The 21,394-nt window shown below is 41.1% G+C and overlaps 1 protein-coding gene across 2 annotated transcripts in view; it reads left to right on the plus strand.

Annotated features, from left to right (window-relative positions):
* Positions 1 to 21,394, plus strand: part of LOC131884840 (calbindin-32-like) — a 77,153-nt gene that overhangs the window by 21,442 nt on the left and 34,317 nt on the right. For both annotated transcript variants that reach the window (XM_059232725.1, XM_059232724.1), the window contains 5 exons: positions 349 to 541; positions 615 to 700; positions 8,726 to 8,815; positions 8,889 to 8,975; positions 12,929 to 12,985. In XM_059232725.1, the coding sequence (XP_059088708.1) occupies positions 388 to 541; positions 615 to 700; positions 8,726 to 8,815; positions 8,889 to 8,975; positions 12,929 to 12,985 (474 nt within the window). In that variant the 5' untranslated portion in view covers positions 349 to 387. The remainder of the gene's footprint in view (positions 1 to 348; positions 542 to 614; positions 701 to 8,725; positions 8,816 to 8,888; positions 8,976 to 12,928; positions 12,986 to 21,394) is intronic.

Consider the following 21,394-nt stretch of genomic DNA (forward strand, 5'->3'; position numbering starts at 1 on the left):
TTGGGCAGAGGGTTTTTGCCTTGTTTATTGCGGTGCATTTTCAGCCACTCTGCTACAATGTCTCAAATTGTCTCACAAATACGGAGAATTGTTTTGAAAGCTTTGCCCAAATTCAAACTATGCAAAAAGAATATGAAATATGGTTAATATGCAAGTACACTTGTTTCACGACATAAAACAAATATTGAATATTTGAGCGGTCTTTAATGATCACCCACTTCGCCGACGAAAAGGGGTAAAGTTCAGCTAAAACACAAAAGGCCTAATTATTTCTCATCTGAACTAAAGTGCTGAAATTTGTTCATATCAAGTGCTCTCAATTATAAAAACTTTCAACGCTCTTTTTAGATTCCCTTCATTTAACCGCCGAAACATCTCAAAGTCCAAATGAAGGGTGAGGGAAGCGCAAAAGAGTGTGGAAAATCGGGAACCTTGGATTCGTGCAATTTTATGCGCCAATTCAGAGACTTGGAATCACGCGAGCTAAAACAACTCACAGCAGCTCAGTTCATGGAAGTGTGGGATCATTACGATGATGATGGTAAGCTTTGCTTTTAGCACATTTATCAAGTCAACGGAGTCGAGCTGGAGTATAATGTAACCCCTTATTTCAGGTAATGGATTCATTGAAGGGACTGAACTAGACAGCTTTCTCAGAGAGTTTGTGTCCTCGGTCAATCAGACGGACTGTGGCCCAGAGGTAAAGAAATTAAATGGCTAAAACAAAAAAACATCCCAAAATGACTTCCAATTACAAAAAACATCAATTTGTTTTCCCTGTCGTCACTGAGAATGCGAACCTCAGCAACGCAAAATGAAAGTTTTGTTATTCATATTGATCTTTTCATTCTAATGATATATGATCCCCTAATGAATTAGAGGTGGCACATCTGGCTGGCCCTTAAATAGAAGGTTGCTCAAGGATTTAGGCCAAAAAACTTGTCCAAGTCTAACTTAAGACCTGCCAACAAATCAATGCATCGAATTCCCAAGGCTTATTAGAGGGAAGGAAATACGTAGATTTCATTGTTCGAACTAGCTTGGATTCTCAAGGGTTTGAAGGTACTCTCAAAACGTACATTAAGCAGAGCGTTAGTCGTTCCCCGATAAAAAGAGCGGATTAGTTACAATTACTTTGGCAAAAGTGTTCCTGTCAACATGTTATACTTGTGAGCATTACAGAATTGTTCCACATTTGCTGCATTTAAATGCTTCCAGGAGTCAAGATTGTTTTGTTCCTTTTGGTCCCGAAAATTTGCCCTTTCTACAATACTGTGTACTGTCTTAATTCCTACAATATTACGATCTTTATGCTGTGCTTATTTACCTAGCAATTCATAATTCTCATTCTTGGCTCTGTTTATTTGCCAAGATGTTTGCCAAGTCAATCCAAATACCTAATAAAAGATGGCTATTTTAAATTTGAAACTTGGGAGGTGAAAGACATATCTAAAAGATCAAAATAAATACATATTTTAACCATGTTTTATAGTACGTTACCGCATGAGCGATTAAAATGGATTCCAACAGAGCATAAAATATTTGCTGGTTTGAGAACAATATTTTTGATTTGGCACGTTCATAGAGGAGGGCCTTTGTTGGCGATGATATTCTTGAGACAAAGGGTGATGGACGCACCAACGGCATGCACGGTATCCTCCTTAATGACGTCCCACTTCTTGACCAGGGTGTGCTCCAGGGTCTTAATACCGACGTGAGGTTTCTTACAAGTTCTGCCCTCAAAAATGGACCAAATAAAAAAGTCCATTGGATTGAGGTCAGGCTCCTGGGGGGCCACATTTCCTTGCTTCAGAAGCTGGTAAAAATATTCTTGCAGAAGTCTTGAATTAGTTAGTTGTGTGAGCCTAAGCTTAATCTTGCTGGAAAACGTAAGAAGTGTAAGGGTAAATCTTCCATAGGCATGGAACGACCTTGGCCTCCAGCATCGACTTGTGATGCCAACTGTCGATCATAACTCCTATGTCGACGAAGATCGAGGGATACTTCTAGAGTTTGGACATCCCGCCGGCCCACACCAAGAGGCAGATCTGTGCTGGAGAAGGGTGATTGTGAAGTTGCAGGCCAGGACATGGTCAGTTTGGTTAGTAAAGTAGGGTTCCAACGTGGATACTTTCTCATCGGTCTAAAATATTAGACCGGTCATGTTAGCTCGCAACAGCTTCAACAAACCTCCACATCTGGCCAACCTTTTGTTCATGGAGGCCTCGCTCATCAGGTGGCGTTTGCATTTCTAGTAGACCATGAGCCCAAGATCATTGTGGACAATCCTTCTCATGGTGTTAAAGGCCGGCCTTCCTCCTTGGCCACATCCCTGATTGACCTGGTTGGATTTCGCCTCGCCTTCTCTCTGATCCTTTTGATGGCTTGTGGGATCCTCTTGGTGAGTGGCCGACCTTTTCTTGGCCTTTCTCTCTTTGAACCGACGGTCATGATTGTAGATGAAGTGTAAAGTCATTTTACTGTCCAGGAAGAGCCTATCAATCTCGGAATTTGACTTCCCAGCAACATGGAGTTTGACGATGCTACTCCAAAGCTCTTTGCCAGCTTTGGTGATGGGATTCCAGTTACCTTTCTGTTAGCTTTTAAATTTCATTTTGTCACTATACATATATCAACATATATGTCGACCAAAATTTGGCTACCACATTCACAAATTTATCAACTCTCCATTGAGCTTTCTAGTTGGAACCCAAACTTACCGCTCATACGGTAGATAGTTGTCATTCGTAGTTAAGTTATCATGAATTGGTGTATGTTGTAACATAGCTTTCCCTTTTTGGAAAAATTAACCCTCAGAAAACTGATCTTTCTGTTGGCTTCGGTTTTATTTATTTCCCAGGTTTCTAAAATTTAACGCAATGTTTCAATACGTTTTTTTTCTAAAGCTGTTTGAAAACGTTTCAAAAATGATGATCTTTGGTAGCATTCAATTAAATGTTTCCAAAAAGTATTTTCCAAATATTTAGCCTCTTTGAAAATACGTGCAGAGTTTTAGTTTTAAAATGGTTTACCTTTTCCGGGAGTAAATATTACTTAGGTTTTTCTCATCTAAAACTAAGATATTTTTCTCATCTCGACTAATGATTCTTGATATTTTGCAACAATGCCACAAACAATCATGATGGAAAAACAGTATTACAATTTTTCAAGATATTTTGGGTTTCTTAAGTCGTTACAATTACATCATTTCAAATGTAATGAGGTCACAATTCCTTTTTCGAAAAATGGTACGAAGTGTTGTAATTTCGTTTCTACTGCATCTGCGATCGTTACAATCGACCCTTCAACCTGGGTTGAGACAAAGCTCAAGCATATTTTGGTTGACGTACAGTATCAGATGCCTTTCGTACCTTCTCTGAATACTGCATCCCAACATTCCCAACTTCTTTGATAATCTCTCTCAATACCTGACTCTCAGTTTTGTGATGGTTGTATTAAAGGATCTCTAGAGCTGTTTGTTCGATTTTTTGCAAACCAAACCGGAATTTCATTTTGTTGTAGTCCATTTCGCTCTCAACAACTCCTCTACCGGAGTAATGGTAACTTTGTTATTCCTACCCAGAGAGACCTTTAACTAAAGGAGTGGACATCAGCGGAGCTAGACCGATTTTTCTTTTTGTCACAGCACTTTGACAAAGTAATAAATAGAAACAGGTGGTAAGATACTGGCATTTGAGACCAAACTGCACATCTTTTAATGTTTTCATAATTGCCTATTCTTAAAACTATAGACTTTTTGCCACATAAACAGGAAACTTTCAATATTTTCATTTAAAGTACGATAACTCAACATTTTGTCAGAAAACCACGATTGGTTTTCTTTTAAATCGCTTTTTCACGATGTATGGCAGTATCCGTGATGACTTTTGGGGAGCTGAAATATTATTATTACAAAGTGGCCAAGCTTCGCCAATTGCCATGTCCAATCCTCCTGTTAAAGGCGTCCTTGTCCTACCACACACTAGTTTTGTATCATCAACATAAGAAAAGATTCTGACGTTACCACTGAGCTTTTAAAGTACAGCACTAAAAATGATTAACACCAGGCATCCATCATGGATGTCACTAAGAGAAACTGCTTATTCAATGGTATTTAACGTGTTTCTGAAATCCGAACTTTAGTTAACTTCATACAAAGTACCATAGGTAAGATATTTGCCTTTGCATGCTCTCACGTTTGAAGAGAAACTTGAGCAAGTCTATAGCTCCCGAAAAAAGTCCTCGCTATTCCCTTCGGACTAGTTAGTACGAAAAGGCAAACTCGCTAAAGGTAACCATATCAATTTTCTTCAAGCCTCATTTTGTAAGCTTCATACAAGGAGAGCATCCAAGACAAACAGAGCTGTCCACAAAATCCAACAGGCCCAAACAACATTCACTTCCTGTGAGTTTGGCCCCACGTCATTTTGTAGACTTGAGGCCCTCTCTGGCCACGTCTGTGTCAGTAATCACCTCCCAAATTCAATATCTTTCAACACCCACCAAAATGAATTGGGTTTAATTTGTTGAAAGGAGGCCATGGATTAATTCAGGGAGTTAGATCATTGCCCAAGGGAGGAATGGTTTCGCGCATTTTTCGCGCATGGGTCGCAAATAAAAGTTGGCCATCGCTGGGCATTTAGACAAATGGGCAGATGGATGATCACTACTGTGGCCATCCAGACAACACACCAGTAAAAACACCGTCCAATGAATGCCCCACGTACGCATCTTCACTTGTTCAGTATTCCTAAGCCCAAAGAGGTCCAAGAGGCTGGCATCATTTTCCGGAGGATCCACCCAACCTTCATTGAAAACCAAATCCACAATTTCAGCGGATTTGTATATTGTCTAAGCTATATCCACGGACTTCTAGAGATGTGGACTACGAACGGAAGCAAAAAATTCTTATCTCCTAAACCGTTCAGTTTATTCTAAATACGCACTTCATACGATCACAAGACATTGTTAAATACATGAACCTGGCCGAGTTAAAGCTCAAAACAATGCTTAGGGAACTCAGGATAAATGTCCAAAGTTATGTACTAAACACAACATAAAGTTCAACTTTACTGCCTGCTTTTGGTCAGCTATTTAAGCTTTTAACAAGATTTTGAAATGAACCCCTTTACAGTTAGAAAATATGAATATGATTTGCCTTCAATTGAAGATATCTACGTTTCATATTTTATTGCTTTACTTCGAAAAGTGGTTCAGAGTTTCCATGACCAAGAGCGGGCCGATTTGGCGGGCAGCTCGTTCACAGTCTATATTTCTACAAGTTCGTGCTATATCCCAAAGTACATGACTTGTGTTGATCTAATGAATCTATCAAAAGCAAGTTGACCAGATCAGTCCATGTAGAGGGTGAATATTATTGTCCCGGCAAAGATGTGATTACTGATTAGTAGATCGAAGGACCTTCAAGACAATTTGGTTCGTTTGCGGTGGTAAAGATTATGAGCTCTGTGTGTTTCTCAGTCACTTGGACAAGGGTTTTCTTCTGCTGTCAGCCAAGTTGACGTTCACCGAAAGATACCAATAAAGGCCTCAGGACCTATTCCAACAAGATTAGACATTTATGCTTTCCAATGAAGTTCCAATGCTCTTGAGTGTTTCAACTATTCTGGCTTTTGTTTAAAACTAAGGATTGTTCTCACCAGCAGTATAATCAGCAGGGCTCGGAACCGTCCAGAAGACAGGCTGAAGGATGTCCCCCCTTCTCTTACACAATGGTAAAAATACCCTTTAAAGTTTTGACGGAAATACCCAAACCCGTCTTGGCACTTTTCTACCTCAGACAGCCACAGAGAACAACATTGATGTTATTGTGTTATAGTATTCTAGCACACATAATCAACTTATAAACCTAAAAACAGTATAAAAATTGAAATTTTCAAAAACCTATTCAATGTAGATAGGGAACTTACTTACTTAGCAATTAATTAAAAATCATGATGTCATCTATTACACCGTAACTAAGTAGTGGTCTAAAAGTATGTATCTTACATGTGACATACGTTGGAGTCGATGCTCCTTGACCAGAAAACACAGGTGATATTACCATCCCCAAGACAATTTGAAAGAACCGATTTGTATGCAAGGCGACATTGGCGATGCACACAGTATCTCTTGGAACAGTTTCGGTCCCAATTCCGTAGGGAGTTCTTCGATTCCTTACAGCCCCGTCAGAAATGAATTCAGGGAAGAGCGAATTTGCGAGTGGGGTATATCGTCATCCTGAAAGATCAGAACCAGCCCCGAAATCTCTGGAGATTGTCTAGAGTTCAAGAAGTGTACCCAGACCAAACAGATATTGTTAGGAGTGCCCGAATTTATGTCGGTGACAGAGATGGAAGTAACATTAAAAAAACCTCGGTGTCAGAAAATCACAGGCCCGTCCACAAGCTGGTCCTGCTTCAAAGAGCCTGTGATGTAGAGCGACCGGATTTCCCCGACAAGGGAGCCCAAGATGAAGAGTCCAAATCTAAAGAGGCTTGGAAATCCTCGTCATTCAACAGGCGATATTCAATATGTAACTAAGATTCAACAGATGGTGCGAGATTAACAAATTTTGTATGTCCCACCAATCGCTGATTTCCCGCCAAAAAGAGACGCCAACACATTCTGAACAAGAACTTTTGAACCGTTACATGCCCTCAACCTTCCACGTGCCCACTGTATTTGCTTTAATCATAGATGCTCTAGCTTTAATTATTGTCTTGGTTATTAGTGTACTTATTAGGATTTAAACCTCTTCAAACTTCAGTTATTGGCATGTACACAACATGGTAGTGCTAGAAAAGCAAAAAACGAGCAACGGCTAAACTAATCCCATCTAAGAATGCCCAAACGGGACATTTCAACATATGTAGAGGAAACATGAACTACAGAGTGTGATAGGAGCCAGCCAGGCGGACTTGTTTTCAGAACTGATAGGTGACAGCCGAAAGGCTTTAAGGGTATGGTATCTGATTTTTCAATTGACTGGAGTTGAAGTGTCCTCTCGTTACCGATTTAGTTGCATTAAAGAACCACAGCGAACTAGATTTTTCCTCTTCTATCTTACTTCTTCAATGATAACCATCTTTTTTACCTTGCGGTAAGAAAATATTGGAATAACCGAAACCTTTCAAAATTTTTGTTTGTTTAAATAACATTAACTACCTTGAAAAAGGGGAAGGCTTGTCTAATTAAAAATACAATGTTTAGATATCAGCAAATTGAAGCTATAATGCATGAAGATCTCGTCAGAAATTGAGATGTCATACCACCAGAGCCAGGAGAACTCAAAAGGTTCAAGTTCCTGATGGTCACTGAGGCATCTTGATCTGTGGCACAAACTTCTAGAAATATGGACTGTGAACGGGCTTCCCGCCAAATCGGCCTGCTCTTGTTCATGGGAACCTCGGAACCATTTTTCGAATTAAAGCAATAAAGTAAGAAACGGAAACGTCCTCAATTGAAGGCAAATCAATTCTATATTATTTTCATTAAATTGGATTGACCATTGAATTGACCTTTCAACCAAGACATTCCATGTTGTATGATTTTTAAATCATCATCATGTGGCTCAGAGATAATCCTGACTATAATATCAAGGGGGCCCATAATGCTACTTTGAACAAAATCTCCCTTCTTAATAAAAACCAGCAGTAGTTGTAGTTAACTTTCAGTATAATAACTAGACCTCGAATGAAAAGTTGCCATGTTTGCAAAAATCATTTCTTAAAGTTCGAAAAATGCGCAAAAGAATTGGAAAAATAAGAAAAGGACGAAAAAATGCGAATAAGTCGGGAAAATGCGAAAAAAATTGAGAAAAGTGCGAAAAACGTTGGGAAAAATAAACTGAAGGGACTAAAATACTAAAAAAGTTGCTACCATGGGAATAAGGTCATTTTCAATCCAGTTCGTTGCGTTTTATGAAAAATTCTAGTCAAACAACTACATTTACTGGCCTATCCATTGAGTTTCTTCATTTTACTGACAAAATAATTACAACTTCTCCTTTGCTATGGACATCAGAACACTTTTTAATTGATACGGATGTTATAGCATGCAATTAAATCTTTTCGAGAGTCTATTGCTACTGTTTAGGGCGCTTTTATTCACTGTTTGATTTTGTTTTTTTCGCTGGATCAAGTCTATGATGGCAGGTATTGCTAGCTCAACTGCAACTCCATTTTTTGCTGACTTTCCCAAATAAAAAAGGGGAGTTAAACTTGATAAATTGTTTAATGACTAAACCAGCTATGTCAATATGCGCTATGTCATAATAATATGTAATAAGCTTTGGATTTTTTCTCGCTATTTTAATCTAATCCAAAAACCAATATCTGCCTGAGCAAGCAACGAATGGTGCCAAACTCCAGCTATTTTCTAACACTAAAGCCTGAACACCTTCACATAGAATCAAACCATATTCGTAACTTCGTCATTGCTTTATTCAGATTCCGTATTTGCAATTGATCAACACATCTAGACGATTTTGTAACTGGCTCTTGCTTGATGGTTTTCTCATTGGATTTTATGTCGGTGCCACATCTTCGGAATACGAAGGTCCTCCAAATTATTGGAGTTCTGTGGAGGTTACTATGCGAAAATTGCACTTATTTTTCACCTTTTACCTTGAGGAACTTGCAATAAATCGATTTATTTGGTGAAAAGAAAGATGAACATTATTTCATTTGAAAGCGTGAAATCATTCGTGTCTGATTTTTTTCAGGTTGTATCGGATGTCATGTTGCTGGAGCTTAGAGAGTGTTTTCTCGAAGCCTATGATGACAACCAAGACGGAAAAATTGAAATTCGTGAAGTTCGTATTCGTTGGGCTTTCCACCTACAAATGAATATTATGTGCCTTTTGATGAACGTCATCTCTATTTCAGCTTGCTCAATTGCTCCCAATGGAAGAAAACTTCTTGTTGCTCTTCCGCTTTGACAATCCGCTGGATTCGAGTGTGGAATTCATGAAGGTGAGAACTTAACACTTTCAAAGTCGAATTACTAGTATTTTCCATGCATGGAGGAAAAGTTTTTGTCAGGGGAAGAACCAAATATAGCCAATATTTATCTCGAGAAATGATAACGAGAGCTATGGAGCTATGGTAACAGACGCTGAAAAAAATGATTACGGGCAATCATCTTGCTACTGAAGACCAGACAAATAACCTCCAGTAATACCATACATTGTTCTATTGTGCTCAGGTTAGGGCATAGAGGTACGCACGGTGTGTTTAGTAAGTCGGCCGACACTCTTGTCCCACAAACGACTTAGCTCTGCTTCTGACTTTATACTGATGACTATGAAATGAGCTGAAAGGGATTCGTAAGCCCCGAGGAACCGCCTTTTTCATGTCAAATGACATTAAGGCCAACCCGGGGTTTCTGGTTTGGAGTACGAAAAGCCTTATGCACTTGAGACTATGCTGACAGTTCTCGAAGTGAAGATATTAGATGGTGCTTCTAAAGAAACGGAACAATAAACGATATATTTGTTTCTAGAGGCTTACAGACGGTATGATATGTTCTAAGAGATGCAAAAAGGACCAATACATTTATGCAGTTGACTTTGATGCTCAAGATATCTCCTTAATGACTCTTCGATCAAAAGTCATAGGTACGAGATAGAAGAGGTAGTTCGTTTCTTTTGAAACACCCTCAAGACTAGCGATAGTTGGACAGGAGAGAAGGTAGAAAACTCAGGCGATGGCTCATGATTACTGTAAGTTTCTAGGCAAATTGTTGTTTTGGCATTTAAATTTGTGTCTTTGTATGCGTGCATTACGAAAGCCCATTAATACTGGTGCAAGTATTATAATGATGGGTTAAATTTAGGAAAATGCATTGGCAATCTTTTGAGCGAATTCACTGGTACTGTGGGTCTATTTTACATACGTCTATGTAAGTAAGAGTGAAATTACAAAGCATGAACAAATCGATGCAGGTTGGTTCTTGTAAAGCATGCTAACACCGTCTGTAGTTTTTGCGTGTGCTCTCCTTCAAAGGTAGTCCTAAGATAATATTCATTGAATTGAATTGTTCTCAAAGCATTAACTTTATCAAACTTCAATAAACTTCTCAAGTTCGGTCTTGGGAAGTAAAATAGGAAGAAGGGATGTTCAAAGGTAGATTGTCCTTTTTTCCACCCTTACATGTGCTGTCAGTCCATGAGACTTAAGACGTGCTTTAATGTACGGTGCAACTCCGTCCACGTAGAAGGGAGGCAAAGGAAACAAAGGTACAGACTAGCTCAGTCTCCTAGTTTTAGAGCTGACCCTATTCTTAAACCTAATCCCACCTCACCTCCCTTCCTTAACCCATTTAGCTGCCTCCCTCCCTCTCCTCTTACCACCCACCCTCTCTCCCCATTCCCTCCTCCTTCAAATTCCCAATCCACCCCTATTCCCAAAATACGTTTCTATTCAAATGTAGTTGCCCAACCCATTCCTCAAACACAACCTTCCCCATTAGCTCATCATGCTTTGCCTCCAGTAGAACGTAGCTTTGTTGATAAGCGGGATTTTTTACGGTTGGACAGAATGGTTCAAGATCTTGCGAACTAGATTCGTCAAAAGAGAGGCCCGTAAAGGGGCTATATTTGAACGTGCATTGTATGATTTCTAAAAAAGACAACACAAAAGTTAAGATCTTAGAAGAACTAGCCGTTGAGAGTGAGATTGCATTCATCTCTATAACAGAAACCTGGCTTCGGCCAGGGGTCTGTCACTGGAAATAAATTGGATCCGGCAGTTTGCGCGAAAGTTTTCTTTGTAGGGGACTTTAAATTTCCGGCTAGCGTTATAGAGTGGGAGGCTAGTCCCGATGGGTATATTCCGTTTTCGAACTCGATATTTCAGTTGTTAGAAAAACTGGAAGAATTTGCGATGTTGCGCAATTTCTCCAACCATGTTGGAGTAGCCACCTGAGCAGATAATATTTTGGATTTGACCCTGATCTGATCCAGTATGTCCATGTGATACCTAGTAATCTTTCAGATCATTATGCTCTTGAGATTGAGTCGACCATAATTCAAAAGCCGGCGTGCTCGAGAGTAAAACCGGCCAAAAAGGTCGACCTGGCCAAGTTCAAGTTCAAAGATAAAGATTGGCCATTGATTATAGAAAGATTAGAAGAACTAGCTAGACCTGGTTTCAATTCTGAAACAGGAATCTTGCATAGACGCAACGATTACTAAATTAGCTTCAGTTTTTGAGGAACTTTGCTCCAGTCTAGCAATTTCTGAATGTGTTCCGAAGGGTGGGACACGGACAAAAATTCCAAAATATAGGAAGACTGTTCAAAAACAGTTGCAAACTAGTAAAAAGGCTGAAGAGTACTTCGAATCCAGTAGTTGTGGATAGTCTTCAAAAAGAGTTGGACGTAGTTCAGGGTAAGATTAAGGGCTCTATCGAATATGACCAGTTACAAACTGAGAGTAAGGTGGTTCAGGAGGTCAGGTCGAATCAGAAAGCTTTTTTCTCTTACACAAACTCTAAGAGAAAGATGAAACACCCTATTGGGCCTTTTGAGGTTGCTGGGGAAGCCGTTAGATGTAGAGGCTATGGCTAACATGCTAGGAGATTAGTTATCTCGTGTCCTTTCAACACCACTGAGTTTAGAAACAAAAGCTCATTGTTCTAATTACGAGTCTGGTGAGATTGATGTTTTTAGTCAAATTGAGCAATTCGATGATTCCAGATCAAGATGCTTTAGCTGCCATCAGGGACTTGAAGCTTTCAAGTTCTCCTGGTCCTGATGGTGTGACATCTCAGTTTCTGATGAGATGCTCTCGGGTTCTTGCTCATGTTTTCTCCTACCTGATGCGTTGCATCTTGGATTAGGGCAAGTTTCCATCTTCACTAAAGTTAGCTCATGTTGTTCCAATTTTTAAAGGGGGAGATAAGTCGCTCCCCAGTAACTATAGACCGATTTCTCTCACTTCGAATATTGCGAAGGTGTTTGAGAAGATCATGAAGTCCAAACTACGTACTTGAAATTCTTGATGTCAATGAAGTTGACGAAATGAAATTCCGTTCAATGACGTTCGGGTCAACTCCTTTAAATACTCCACTCGTAGATAATGGAGGTAAAGATATTGAGCAGGTCTCATCTATGAAAGATTTTGGTGCAGTCCTCCAAAATAATGGAAAGTTCGATGAGCATTTCCACTTGAAAGTGGGTAAAGCTTTTCAAATGTATGGTTGGATATATTGCACGTTTAAGTCCAGAGATAGCATCACGATGCTAACTCTTTGCAAGTCGATTGTCCAGCTACATCTTGAATATGTTTCACCCATTTGGGATCCAATAAGTTCAGTAGGTTTGCAAAAGGTCCAACAAGTTCAAGCATGTTTTACTAAGTTGTGGGACCGGTCAGGGATGATCACTTTAAGAGGGAAGTGCCGTGGTTATCGGATTCGGCTCCCGTCGGGTCGATTATTATGGCAGAACCGAAGTTTTTTGAGATTTCTTCAGAAACCACAAACCAAAGATGACCCCCCCCAAACAACAACGACCCCGGACCTCAAACCAGAACTTCAAATCAGCCAAGGAGATTCAAGCGCGTGAGATTTGTGCCCATGCTACTCCGATGATTTTATTAATGGCACTTGGGAACTTCGAAGAACATCATCGAAAGGTCGAAAGGGGGGTGTTAGATGTTGGTCGATTGTGTAATTCTAGTTACCCTTGTCATTTGAAATATCCCGTGCATTTTAATTAACTTGACCATAGACTCCACCATAATCTGGTCAGATAAATGTCAAAAATGTCAGATAGATTACAGGGTCCAAAATTGGCCCAAAAATCAAAACAAAGAAACTAGCGAGAAACCTCAAATCTGTCTATGGTTAACAGTTAGTCAAAGTGAGATAATTCCAACAACTCCATGCCATGCACACTTGCTTACATGTTTACCTGATTTCAGCTGTGGCATCAGTACGACGCCGATGGGAGTGGTTCGATTGAAGCGGATGAACTGAAGGTATGAACATTCCGTATGAAACAAAATTATTTTTTTCTAACATAAAAGAAATTAATAGAGATGCGATTTATCAAGGAGAGGACTGGCTTGATTTTTCTTTCCATTTTCTTGTCAAGGAATTTTAGAAGCCCATTCCTCAGCCACAAATGGGGAGCCATACGGTTAGATTCCTAAAAATATTGCATTTTGGCTTTGAAAGACTCATTTGCTCACTTTAAAGGGCGAAAAGTCAACCTGACACCCAAATATTATTTGGAAAGATTTTGACGCTTTAAAATGTGGCTTGCTAAGTTAATCGAAAGAAGAATAAAATCTGACTCGGAATCTCAGGAATGTATTTGATTATTGATTCAGTCTTTGTGTATTCCATACCAACAACATTCTAATGGGCAGCGTGTGTCAGAACGTACAAGTGTTCCGCTCAATTTGCGAAAAATATCAATTCCTTGTCAGAAAAAAACTCTGTGCTTTAAAAACTTTAAACTTGTTAAATAAACGGAACTGTTGTACACTTTGAGGTGAGTTTTGCTATTTTTACAGCCCGAGATAGTACGCGTCAAAGATGTTCAGATTAGTTGATTTAACAACCGTAAACTTGAAATGAAGAGGTTTGACGAACTGCCAAGTAATTGATATTTTTTGAATAAACTGTGTGCCTAGATGTTTATATTTTGATTCAAAGCTATGACATTCATTATTCAGTGCTAAAAAACAAAAAAAAAGAGTGATGGCCCAAGCTCTTCACATCCGCCCAAGACAGCCCAAACGACCCATGGCAAGCTTTTTGCAATGGTGGTACCATCCCTTATTCTGTTTATGCATTTTTTTTGGCTTGGTTTGATTTTTCACGGGCTTTTCTAACCACCACAACGAATGCCATCCCCCAGTAATATTGAAACGAAAGATCATATTTCGCCTGGCTAACAACGAATTTGAGCTGTCAGATCGAGCTCGTAGCTAATGTAGAGTTGAACTGAAAGATTAGATAAAAATTTGTCCAAGTAACGAGTACTAAAAGGAAGCACATCAAACAATCAAGGAGCCCGAGTAAGAAAAGAGGTAGACTTCATTGTTCGAACTAGCCTGAATTCTTGAGGGCTTAAAGGTGCTCTCAAAACGCACAATAAGCCTCTACAGTCGCTACGATTGATCCTAAATCCTTTTGATAACGTACAGTATCAAATACCTTTCTTACCCTCATCTGAACCTTGTATAGTCCCAATTTTTTTTTTAATCCCCCACCCCCAATACGAGAGCTCTCTCATTTCTTTAATGTTCCTAGTGAACTTTGAACTTGTTCGATCTTTTGTAACTCTTCAATTTGTTGGACAAAACTTGCAGCTGTCGGAAGTAATAGTTGAGTGAAAAATCCCAAAATTTCCGAAGAGTATTCACAAGTTGTGCCTAAGCAATACTGATGGGTACAAACAAGGAAGACGAAGTTTCAAATGGATTCATTCAAACAAAAACAAGCAAATACTAAGCAAACAATCCAGAAAGAGTTGCTAAAGAAAGAGTTCAAACTATTAAGGTTTTATTAAAGTAAGATACTGAATTATTATCTCTAAGATAAAAAACAGTTTATTACATTACATCTTGTCTTCAAATCTGATTGAGATCAATTCTATGCTTAGTTTCATACCTTATGTACTCAAACAGCATTAAGTTTGTTCAAGGGTTACATTCTCTCTATTGGAAGTACCTTTTTGAACAATGTGATGAAATTCAAGGGTATCCAAAATTCATCGAACGAGGTAGATTGGAGCTGCCTCAAAAACAAGCTAAAAGATACCAAAATCACAGAATATGATAAAAACCAGATGCAAAGCATCACAAAAACTATTGCTTCAGATTTTTTCTAAGGCATTGTATTGCTCTTTATTCTATGCATAAATTAGTTTTAGTTTCAAAAGTGTCAGTCACCCTTTCTAATGCATGGTGAAATGCGCGGAATGGCAGCCTCTCACTATTACTCACAACCAAACGCAGCTCTAGTAATAATTCACCCCAAATAATGAGAAAATTTTGGGGTGACAATCTGAAAAAAGGGGTCACTTTGCCATAGTGTGCTGTTCCACAGGACGGCAAGGAATTTGCCTTCAACAAATCACGGATACAAGCAGTTCAGATCCTGATGCCCTGCCCTCCTCTGCGTCTGTCGAATATGTGTCTTATTGCAATGTGTTTGGGTTCAGACTACAATGAACAAACCATCGCCTAAAAGCTGCACCCTTGATAGTAGGCAGCTCTGAGTTCGTTGCCATTGACGACACTGGCGAGCAGACAAATATCTGCCCCCTGTGGGTCATCAACATTCGGGTAAAATGCAAGGAAGAGACGTCACCAGCCAACTGTTTGGAAGCACACCAATACAGTCACTAGGGACTATCATCAGCACTACTTCTTGGCAAGGAAGCACCACATAAGTGGAGTGGTTGGTCGACGACAGTTCCTTTTTGGAGAGGCAGATTGATCCCATCATCTCTAACTCCCTAGCTAACGAAGGAGACGTGGTGTAGTGGTTAACGCAATGTCCTAGAGTGAGAGATGTTCCCCGTTCGATTCTCCTCCCCGACCTTTCTCCAAAGGAAACTTTTAGATGCTAGCCGCACACACAGATGGAGAACCAAAACTGATACCGGACATGAACCTGCCTAATGGAATCTGGAAGTGGACGATGTGATGGCTGGCTTCCCCACCCACCATCCACCACCCCGACCCCACCACCCCAAACCAAAAACATATATAGAATTACTAATTATTTCGCTTCATCCAAACCTTGTTCCATTCATGGACTCTTCAAAATCCAGACCTGAAAATGCACGTGATAATTTTTATTGTGCCTCGAATATGTCAATGTCCACAAGTTCAACTCGTCCAAACCAGGAAAAGAATCAAAAAGAAAAATGGGGACATGAGGGCGAGAGTAATTGGCCATGACATTTATTCGTTGGTGCGGTTGTAATATCAATGAACGATCATACTTTTGGAAACGCTTTCCGGCGTTAGTCTCTGGCGCGGTCTGAGAGGAGACATTTATACAAAGAAAACAATCTTTCAATATCAACAATTGTGGTAGGGGTACATTTGAGCTTTGCAATGCTCAATGGGTGAAGTTTTCTGGAATGGCTTGGGATTTCCCCATGATGTCGTTTGCTACATTTTGAAGCAAAGCCAATTCTTGATTCTTTTGACATACCGAGTTCCTGTCCATCTGAAGGAACAAATACTCTTTAACTGGTACTAGATTATGGTAAATTTCCAAAACTTTATACCTGCGAGGTGTTGCCCATGTCCCTTGGAATGGTTTGAATGCTTTCTTTGACCTTTGTGAGGATGTTATTACCTCTTTTGGCCTTCGACGATGGGGTGATTTAAGAAATATTTGCTTCAGCTTGGCCACCAGGCTGTTAACATCCACAAAGAGCTCTCTGACCTTCTCGGCTATCCTGTGATGCCAATGTGCTAGGAATGTGATGTAGATTAGCAATGAATAGAATATTTTCAATTTGCGGCCAGCCTTCACCATATAGGGAGCAGCATCTGAGAGAAATGTCTTGGCATGATGGCAATCAAAATTTTGGGTCACCAAGCGCAAGGTGTCATTGATCACCCGAGCTACAGTGCCAGAGTTGCATTGGTCAAGAAAGACATATAAGAGCAAGTGGGGCTTCTGGTAGTTTTTTCATCAAGTTTTTCAAGCAGGACATTTGCCACGGAACAGCCCATGGCATCTGTTATTTCGTCCATACTAATCCACAGGGGGCATTTAACCAGGTAAAGCCGTATTAATTCTGCTATCTCTTCGTAACAGTCAGGCAAATATTTTTTTCAAAGTAGACTCAATGGGAATTTGCACCCCTAAGTTTGTTTCCAAAAAATCGCGGATCGTGGGGTGTTCAAGCTTAATCCATGGGATGGTTGCAGATAGAAAAGCTGAACAAATTGTCGGCCCAAAACTTCACTTCGTGGCTTGGGAACAACCACATTCGTAGCACCAGTTTCAATTTGCGATTGGAGCATGTTTCGTTTGATTTTTTCCGTTTACTTGATGACGTCCTGAATTAAGGTATTGCTTGAAATTGGACTTTTGACCTCCAAGAAAGACACGCTCGCATATCTTGTAGAAAATATACTTCATGTCATATAACCACATGGGAACAACCACATTCGTAGCACCAGTTTCAATTTGCGATTGGAGCATGTTTCGTTTGATTTTTCCGTTTACTTGATGACGTCCTGAATTAAGGTATTGCTTGAAATTGGACTTTTGACCTCCAAGAAAGACACACTCGCATATCTTGTAGAAAATATACTTCATGTCATATAAGAGCTTGAATGGAAATTTTTCCCGCTCATTGAAACTCTTTAGCCACTTTGCTTGGCTTTATACTGCCATTGTCACTTCGATTCTTGCCTTGGCTTCTTGAAAGGAACCACTAACCAGATGGGCCAGATGGGTCTACTAGAGATAGACGTGAGATCAGGGTTGTTTGATTAAACTGCGAACCACAGTTGGTGTAAAGGGCGAGTGTGTGTGTGTGTGTGTGTATGCCGCAATAAGGTCCCTTATTTGCAACGTCAGATTGCCCAAACAAAACGGGAAGAGGCACGGTGGATTTCTCCATTAGCGTCTCGTAACATTCCATGACAGCGACTTCTCTACCGGACATTATGTGACCCGAGTCACTAATTAAACACAATATTTTGATATAACTGGCCAAAAACAACAGAAACGCATCATAAATCAATAAAGAGAAATCGGCCAAATCAGTCCTTTATTTGGTAGCAGCTGACTGACAAAGCACCCTCTGAAATCTGGAAGGTAAACCAAATTTCATGCAGCGTAAGGCCCTTTTGAAGAATTAATGCTGTGGAAGTGATGAGAGAACTCGTTCTCTCTCCGCACAGAGATCTTTCTCTCAATCCTTTAACCAATTTACTTTCGTAATACCTTATCTATCTAAAAGCATTTATTCTTGCTAAAAGCAAAAAAGTAACATTGAAGGATTTGGGACCAAAATTTATTTGTGCCAAAAACGTCAAAAACGTGAAGATATATTTTTTCTGTAATTCTTTTTAAAATCCGATCTCTATTTATTATATATAATCCATTGACCGTATACAGAGCAAGTACAAGAGTCTTGCTGCTTCGGTGTAGGTGCATATAGAACAACTGACACAAGTTTTTAAGAACTCATACCTTTGAGTTAAGACTAGGATGTGGCGTGGTTTCTTTGAATAATAATAATCTTTATTGCGACTGTTGGTCATGTCATGGCGTAAAAGTAACTATAAAATAAAATCTGATGTATATACATTATACAAAATGGTAAAACAAGAAGAATGTCAAAAAGGTAAAGGCAATAAAATAGTTGACTAGAAAGTGATATCACAATGAGTATGACTAGAATTGTTTCAATGCACATGAAAAAAGGTAAGAGATGAGTTGCAGATAGTACAAAGACAGGTAGGTAGAGGTAAGTGATGAAAATCTTGGTTATTGCAGTAGAGTGGATGGACCAGATTGAACAGATCTGGAGCGGTCACAATATCCCGTGTTCTTCGTTCCGTTTATTCAGATCAATTGCCAGCATAAAATACGAATTAACCATACGAGTCCTGAGTCTTGTTCGTGAGTTGTGGTCGACTGAAGCGCCGCCACGTAACTCCCCCGGAAGATCCGGATTCATCTGGGTCGGAAACGGTCAGTAGGAACTATCACACGGCCAGCTCGCGTGACGATTGGAGGTGCATTGGAGGGATCTAGGATTGCAGGTTTGAGACGGTCAATTGAAACGGTTTTGCGTTTGCCATTGATGTCCAGGACAAACGATTTGGCTCCTCGGTGCAGCACCCTGAACGGACCCTCGTATGGAGGTTCCAAGGGAGCACGGATCTTGTCTACACGAATCCAGACCCAGGGACAGGTAGTCAAGGTAGGAGGGATGTACGATTCGCTTTTGCCATGGAAATGGGTAGGAGGGGGCAAGACATGAAGCAATTTTTCGCGTAGATCACTGAAGTGTTGTGCGTGAGGGGAACTGACGCCGGGGTAAACACACAGGGCTCCGGGTACCCTGAGACTTGTACCGTAGAGCAATTGAGCGGGGGAAAGATTGTTGTCGTCTTTTGGAGCACAACGGATTCCGAATAATATCCACGGTAGGTGAAGTGTCCAATGGCAACCTGCCAACCGGGCTCGCAACGAATCCTTTATTTGACGATGTAATCTCTCCACCATGCCATTGGACTGGGGGTGGTAAGCCGTAGTATGATGGAGGCGGGTCCCCAGTTGCACTGATAATTCTTCCCAAAGGGCGGAGGTGAATTGCGCTCCACGATCCGTGATGATGGACTCCGGTAGACCAAAACGACACACCCAGGTGGTAAGCCAAGCTCTGGCACAGGTCAACGCCGTCATATCGGGTAAGGGTACGGCTTCCGGCCAACGTGAAAAACGGTCTATGATAGTAAGCACGTAGCGATTGCCGTTGGAAGTATCCAATGGGCCCACCAGATCGAGATGGATGACCTGGAAACGAGCTGAGGGTACTTCCATGTGATCCAAGGGGGCTCGGGTATGGCGGACGATTTTGGCTCGCTGACAAGCCAAACACTGGGCAGTCCACCGCGTAATGTCGCGGTTGAGGCCGTGCCAGACAAAGTGTCGGCCAATGAGCCGCTTCCCGGCCCGGGCGCCTGGATGAGCCGTGGAGTGAACAGAGTCAAACACGATCTTTCGCAAAGGCTCCGGAACCCATGGGCGAGGGTTTTTCAATGACACATCACACAAGAGTTCCACTCCAGTCGAACTCCGGACCATTTCCAGATTCAGAGAGGTTACCGATGGCTTGACGGCCGCCAGTTCGGGACTTTTAGCTTGAGCCTCGGCGATGGCCTCCGCCGACACAGAGTGCGTCAATGTGCCTACGCGGGAGAGAGCGTCGGCCACTACGTTTTGTTTCCCGGCCAAATGATGAATAACCGTTGTAAATTCAGACACATATGCAATCTGGCGTTGAACTCTAGACGAAATGGGATCACTGGTTTTGGTAAACATGAAAGTCAAGGGTTTGTGATCCGTAAAAATGGATAGCGATTGCCCCTCAATGAAGTGACGAAAATGACGAATGGCCAAATAAATAGCTAGCAATTCGCGATCGAATGTGCTGTACTTAATTTCGGGAGGGCGCAGTTTCCGGGAGAAAAAGGCCAAAGGTCGCCACAAGCCATTCGTGAATTGCTCAAGGACTGCTCCCACGGCCACGCTGAAAGCATCGGTGGTCAAGGCCAAGGGAGCCGATCCGCAAGGAAACGCAAGCAGGGTGGCATCTTCCAACTTTTTCTTCGCCAAATAGAACTGATCCTTCAGGGCAGAAGTTACGACAAAGTCCTTCGGTTTAACCTTGAGACAATCATGTAAAGGGGCCAATACCGCTGCCAACCCAGGAATGAAACGATGATAGAAGACAATCATACCCAAGAATTCTCGAAGCCCCTTTGGAGTGGAAGGTAAGGCATAGTCCTTAATACCCTGGATTCTGTCGGGCCAGGGATCGATGCCTTGTCGTGAAATTCTGTGCCCTAAAAAGGACAGTTCGGACACGCCAAGTACGCATTTCTTTTGATTGACGACCAATCCACTCTCCGACAGTCGTTTGAACAGAATTTGCAAATGATCGAGATGAGCACGCTGAGAATGACTGGCGACCAAAATGTCGTCCAAGTAAACATAAACAAATGACAAATCGCCAAGTATGGAATCCATCATCCTTTGGAAAGTTTGGGCCGCGTTACAAAGACCAAACGGCATCTTGACAAACTCAAAAAGTCCAAAAGGGGTAATGATTGCGGTCTTGTGTACATCTTCAGGTGCCATAGGGATCTGGTTATAACCACGGACTAGGTCAACTTTGGAAAAAACGGTGGTACCATGAAGACCGTCTGCCAAATCCTGAATGTGGGGGATTGGATATCGGTCGGGAGTGGTTGTCGCATTGAGGGCGCGGTAATCCCCGCAACATCGCCATGAACCATCAGAGAGCGGAAGCAAAGTTGCTTTGGGAACGACGGCAAATGCCCAAATCCATCATTCGTTGAAAATCGGCCTTGGCAGCCACCAGCTTGGTCCCAGATAAGCGTCGAGCTTTGGAGAAGACTGGATGGCCAGAAGTGGGGAGATGGTGAAAAACGCTGTGTTTAGGAGTCACGTTGTTAAAGGTCGGAGCTAACAACTCTGGGAACTGATTGAGCAGATTGACGAAAGGATCCGCAGAATTACCGCAAACCACAGTGAGAGCCAGGGCAACGGCCCGGCCCAAATACCCTTGAATTGAGTGCCGAGATTGTGGATCGTAAAGACGTTGACGAGCCATATCCACCATAAGGTTGTTGCAAGAGAGGAAA

Source organism: Tigriopus californicus, chromosome 8 (genome assembly GCF_007210705.1).
Source record: "Tigriopus californicus strain San Diego chromosome 8, Tcal_SD_v2.1, whole genome shotgun sequence".
NCBI lineage: Eukaryota > Metazoa > Arthropoda > Copepoda > Harpacticoida > Harpacticidae > Tigriopus > Tigriopus californicus.